The sequence below is a fragment of the Protomyctophum bolini genome (assembly GCF_963924005.1).
Source record: "Protomyctophum bolini genome assembly, chromosome: 1".
NCBI lineage: Eukaryota > Metazoa > Chordata > Actinopteri > Myctophiformes > Myctophidae > Protomyctophum > Protomyctophum bolini.
The window spans coordinates 22487194-22491145 of NC_137862.1; the positions used below are offsets into that span (position 1 = coordinate 22487194).

A 3952-nucleotide genomic window follows, 5' to 3' on the forward strand; every position below is an offset into this window, starting at 1 on the left:
CATACAAGTTACCTTTTAAAAGATAGAATTGGAGGCACCCCGGTGACTCACTGAATAACTGTGCATATGCTACATATAGAAGGCTGCAATGCTTCTCTGCAAACTGAACATGGAAAGACAGTGCCATTAGTGGGTTCCCCAAATCTTCATGTTTTGTGTTGGACTTTTATCCAGACGGTTCTGTAGTTTCACTTATTAAATCTTTGTAGAGAATGTTCACCCCATATGTTGGTGGAACCTTGACCGGCTCGGGCCGCACACAGACGTCTGATATGACCGGTAGAGAGATCGTCATCGCCCCATTTGATCCGCTCTTCTCCCCGGGCAGCAGGACTTATTCAGCCGCCACGTCCACTCCCACAGAGTCTGTTCTCCTTGACGTGCGACAGTCTTTGCTACCCGTCAAAGTCAAGGAGGTGTGCACGGTGGCTGGCACTGATGAGCAGATCTCGGTTAAAGTGGAAGAGAGTGGCTGGGCCTGGCTGGTGTGTGGAGGGAGAGTGATCATCTGGAAGATATGCCAGACTGCTGTGTGTAAGGATCTGCAGCTCCCCAACAGCGGCACTGCAGACCACATCGCCATAGTCTCACCCAGGCCTCTGGAGACGGCCCCAGCCCAGGCCGTCTCCGTCCTGGCAGTGGTAGCGGAAGGAGTGGCTAGATTCTGGCCCAGCCTGGCCCATCCGGGAAGATACACCGACACTGCCTTTGACATGGGAGAACTCTGCAACTTTGTTGTCGCTGTAAAAGTTGGAGATTTCATTGTGTGCTCTTACTCGGGCCAGCTCCTGAGAGTGAGTGTGGACTCCTCTGGGAGGCTCCAGTACAGAGCTCTGAAGCAGGGTCACGGGGGGCTGCTGTCCGGCATGAGAAGTTGTGTGTCCCATCTGTTTGGCGTGCGGCCTCCGGTCCTCCAGAGCGCGCTGTGGGCGGGGGAGTCGGGTTGCCTCTACACACTGACCGGCTCCACACTCAGTAAGTGGGAGGTGGACGAGAACTCTGAGCGACTGATTTTCAGCTGGGATACCGGCCGAGCCAACAAGCCCATCGCAGACGCACTTTGGGGATCGGTGAGCGCCTATGAGATGAATGTTGCATACCTCGATGTGAAGCTGAGCCAGGCTGGCCGGCTGGTGTTGTTGGCAGCAGCATGGCGTCACTCGGACACGCCTCCCCTGGCACACCACTGCCTGGTCACCCTGAAGGATAATGGGGCCACCATCTCTGACTGCTCAGTGGCGGTCACCGAGCACAACCCTCCCTTCCTGGATGAGGAGGCCCTCCGTGCTACGAGGCTAGTGCTGCCACGTGCCTCCGCCCCCACTGCCTTCCTGTACAACGAGGAGCTAGTGTTTGCCTGCTCCGCCGGTGCCAGCGGGGAAGGACTGAAAATCGTTGGCGTGTGTGGAGGGGGCTGCTGTGCCAACCTGCCTGTCTTTTTCTCTAAGAACAGTGGCCTTGTTGCTGTGTTATCCAGGGAGAGTGCCTCTGTGCTGCCTGGGACCATGGAAGACTCGTTGTGCTCCTCCCTAGCTGCTGAACCATCCTCCCTGGTTGCCACACCAGAGGCTATTCATTCATTTAAGGCTTCATCCATGGATACTCCTGGAAACAAAACCAGGTTTCTCAAAGTGGCGTTCCTGCAGTTCTGTCGTAAGGACGTGGTGGGGGCCCAGACTTTGACAGACGAGCTGTTCCCTGTAGAGGCGGAGGATGAGCTAGACAGTGTGGTCTCCCGCATCAGCCTGGACCTTGTGGACGCCTACCCAGCCTCTGACCCCCGCTGGGCAGAGTCTGTACCCGATCAGAGCGCCTCAGACTTCCACCAGCTCACCTCCCTCATCATCATCCACCAACTGGAGGACAAGATGAAGGCCCATGACTGCTTCATGGACTTCCTGCTCCAGGTGGGTCTCCTGGATCGTCTGAGCCAGGTAGCGGTGCGTGGTGTACACATGGCCACGTGCATGCTCTTGTGTGAACATGGCGAGAAGCTGCAGGCGGCCGTGGTTCTGAGGAACCACCACACCAAGCATGCCGAGCTGCTCAACCGAGCCATCCTGAGTGCTCTGCAGAAGAACAATTCCGTCGTGCCTCCCGGCCTCACGCCCGCAGATGTCTTCTTCAGAGAGGTGTCCCAGATCTCCTCTGTGTTGGAGTGTCTTCTGGAGGAGGAGGAGAAAACTTTAAAAAATGAGGTGGTGGTCAACGTCAATAACGTCATAAAGGACATGCTTCAGGCTGCGTGTCAGTACAGAGAGTCCAAGACCTCCATATACAGACCTGGTAGGAATGCTGCCACTGAGCCAGAGTACATTCCATGGACAGCCACTGGAGGTGTGAGAGGTGTGCGCGGCATCATCTCCCGCCAGCACAAGCTCATCTTGAGCTCGGTCTACCCCGTTGCTGACCCTGAGCTGCGCAGCGTGCTATGTCGGCAGCTGTGTGCATTGTTGGATGTCTACTTCGGTGGGTACGTTTCCCAGCTAAGCTCTCTGCCGCACTCCCAGCAGGAACGCTACAACAGCCTGGAGATGGAATACAGTCAGCGCCGCTCCGAGCTGTTGGCCCAACTACTGAAACTGTGTCAGTACCAATGGGTGGCAGCCTTGGCTGAGAAATACAGTGACTTCGACACCCTGGTTGAGCTATGTGAACAGACAGACGACCAGAGCCGTCTGCAGAGCTACGTGACAACGTTTGCTGAGCAGAACTTTGCAGACTTCCTGTTCCAGTGGTACATGGAGAAGGGGAAGAGGTGCAAGTTGTTGTCCCAACCCAGTGCCCAGAACCAGCAGCTAGCCAGGTTCCTGCAAGCCCATCAACATCTCAGCTGGCTGCATCACGTCCACATCCAAGACTTCCAGAGTGCTCACAGAACACTGTACGACCAAGCCAGGGCAGAGACGAGCTTTGTCAGGAAAAAGACCCTCTTGGCCCTCAGCAAACTGTCTGCTCTGGCTTCTGACGTGCCAAAGGATGCTTCTGATGTGCCAAAGGATGCAGTGCAGAAACAAGTTGATGACATCCTGGTGCAGAAACAAGTTGATGACATCCTGGTGCAGAAACAAGTTCATGACATCCTCGTGCAGAAACAAGTTGATGACATCCTGGTGCAGGAACGTGTCCTTCTACACCAGAAAGCTCTGCCCAAACAGCTGCTGGAGGAGAGGCAGATGAATCCCGATGACATGCCTGTGCTCACTGCTCACAACCTCATCAGACTCTACATTTGTGATGACAACAGGCAAGCCGACGAACACGACTTCAAAAAGGCCCTGGATCTGCTTAAATACGTTGATGAGGAGGATGGTGTGGACCTCAACACTCTCAAATGCCATATCTTTGGCAAGGCCCTCGCGAAAGACAACTGGTCTTCTGCTGACGGCACAGATAACCCACTGGACGCAGCCACAGACACTGTTTTTGTCAAGATCCTCCTCAACCTCATTCAAGAAGGTGTATCTCTACAGACCTATCTTCCAGATATCAAAGACCTCTTAGATTTGGATGAGCTGGCAAGTTTGAAATCCAAGCCCTCTTTTGAGTTTGCCCTGCGAGCCAATTATGAATATTATGTAAAAAGAGAAGTCTAACAACTTAACACTTGCATGTTGCTATACAATTTACAATTTAGGCATTTAGCAGACGCTCTTAATCCAGAGCGATTTACATTAACCAAGAACAAAAAGCATGGCAATACATCATATATATAGAAAAGTAGTTATCATGAATCATACGTAAGCTAAGAACGTAACAGTGGAATGAATATCTATATAATGAAACTATACATATACTATAGTGCTATGTCTACATATAATGCTATTTAAGTCTACATAAAATGCTATCTAAGTCTACATAAATGGAGCCTTTGCATATGCCTGTAAGTGTAAGGTCGTCGGGGCTAGGGCAAGTGCTACGGGCCATGATGGAGTCTGAAGAGGTGGGTTTG

At 52.7% G+C, this 3952-nt stretch overlaps 1 protein-coding gene across 1 annotated transcript; it reads left to right on the forward strand.

The window, feature by feature from the left end:
- Positions 1 to 212: 212 nt before the first annotated feature.
- On the forward strand, positions 213 to 3596 carry LOC308319700 (nuclear pore complex protein Nup133-like; the record flags this gene model as incomplete). Its single annotated transcript, XM_080769844.1, has 2 exons — positions 213 to 2990; positions 3093 to 3596. 2 exons carry the CDS (start codon positions 213 to 215, stop codon positions 3594 to 3596), a joined length of 3282 nt encoding a protein of 1093 aa, XP_080625970.1.
- Positions 3597 to 3952: the final 356 nt, after the last annotated feature.